General features: G+C 43.8%; 1 protein-coding gene across 1 annotated transcript; it reads right to left on the reverse strand.

Annotated features, from left to right (window-relative positions):
* Nucleotides 1-371: 371 nt before the first annotated feature.
* Nucleotides 372-1715, reverse strand: LOC130588517 (UDP-glucuronosyltransferase 2A2-like; the record flags this gene model as incomplete). The annotated part of the gene is made up of 1 exon (XM_057389434.1): nt 372-1715. A coding segment is annotated over one exon (756 nt), but the record flags the coding sequence as incomplete, so codon positions are not given.
* Between the last annotated feature and the right edge of the window lie 5 nt (nt 1716-1720).

A 1720-nucleotide genomic window follows, 5' to 3' on the forward strand; every position in this document is an offset into this window, starting at 1 on the left:
TGAGAGGCAGAAAAAGCCTTGAAACTGCTCAGCAGTAATTAAAATATCCATGTGTTATCAACACTGTTTCCAGCACAAATCCTCATGCAGCCCATGCAAGCTAAAAAAAAACAGGTATCGCACCTGGAGCCTTAAATGTTAAACCCCACACAGTTAACAACAAAAAAAGACACCACAAGATCCAAACTGCTCTGCGGCTTACACAACAGACACCAAAGCATCCTTCAGCCAGCACAAGCTTTTCTCGTCTCTGTCATCATAACATGATAAGCAACACAAACACACAGCTAGGTACTCCAGTAGTAAGATACCTTAACAGCTTTGTTCTGTCAGCAGAATTAYACCTTACTAGTGAAAYAGAAATAAAAACACTTTAGAMSCTCATATGAAAATAATCTCCATTTTATCTGCCCAACTGCAATGCATATACGTTTGGCCTGATTCCTTTCAAGCATTACTCGCCTAGAGCAAAAATTGGGAAAATAATTATAAAACCATTATTTTTAAAAAAAATTATCTTATAAATATAACTATTCTCAAATAGTATTTTAGACGCTTTCAGAAAAGCAGAGTGGAGGGCCTTTTATCACTGTGAATTGGGGCTCGTCTGATCTCCCAGACTTTTAAAGGACTGGGGGAGGTYAATATCTGTCATCTTGAGCAAGGGAGCAAGCAAGAAGGTGCTAGGGGAAAAAAGTGTCAGTGTTTGGTTGTTTTTTACTGTTCTTAATATTTGCCATGATAAATCTATGCATATGACTAATGAGCTGCTTCAAGTGGCTTTAGCACTGTTCTACATATCCTCAAAATACYTGTACACACTTASCTGTGCCARTGTAGCAGGTCAGGATGAACAGGCAAGGTACTTGCCTGGATTGTTTGGCTTGATGCAGGAATTTTGAAGGAACGRTAATGAATTTGGAGCTGTCTTGCTACTAATTTGTGCCTCAACCWGAGTCTCAGCTTTGGTTATTTATTCTCGTGTGTACAGCAGATGTAATTTCTGGAAAGAGAKCAGCCTTACCTAAAACTTCACTGTAGTATTGATTCCAGCTTCCAGAAAGAAAATAATGATATACGAAATCCTGTACAGTGTAGCTGAGAGCATTTTTTAGCCTTTCCCAGAAGGTCATCCTATCTGTTAGAGTGCTTAGCGTGGCTGGTACATAGGAAGGAGGTGCTGGGAGTGTTCCACAGATCCGCTCCACCGTGTTGCCCATGGAGAACCGGAAGGTATAAACAAAGGGGATCCCCAGCTTCTCAGCAACCAGCTCCCCACTGGGTACCAGTGGGTCTCCCAAAAGGACATCRAAGGCGGATGCCCTCAGTCTCTCCATCAGGGYCTCATTCTTCACAACTCCATCACAAATTGTTTTGGTCACGGTATTCATCTGTTTTATCATTTGAGCTATCTTGTAAACAGTTTCCCAGAGAGGTAGCTTTCTCACCTCATAAGAAAGAAAGTAGAAAGTTTCATCGATTAAGGCAGCCATCTCCTTTTTGGTGATCGGCACCTCAATCACCTCAAACCGGAAGGGTGAGGGCTCTGTGGGGTTGAGGATGAGGAAGCACGAAGGCAGCAGCACGGTCACCTCATGGCCCCGGGCCACGAGCTCCTGTAGTATTTTCTCCATGTTCAGCCAGTGGCTGTTGTCAGCCGGCCACACCAACACCTTGCCGCCGGAGCCCCAGCCCAACAGGGCCAGCAGCCACAGCACGG

This window comes from Malurus melanocephalus, unplaced genomic scaffold, assembly GCF_030028575.1.
Source record: "Malurus melanocephalus ecotype Western Australia unplaced genomic scaffold, MMel_1.1 scaffold_5892, whole genome shotgun sequence".
NCBI classification, from domain to species: Eukaryota; Metazoa; Chordata; class Aves; order Passeriformes; family Maluridae; genus Malurus; species Malurus melanocephalus.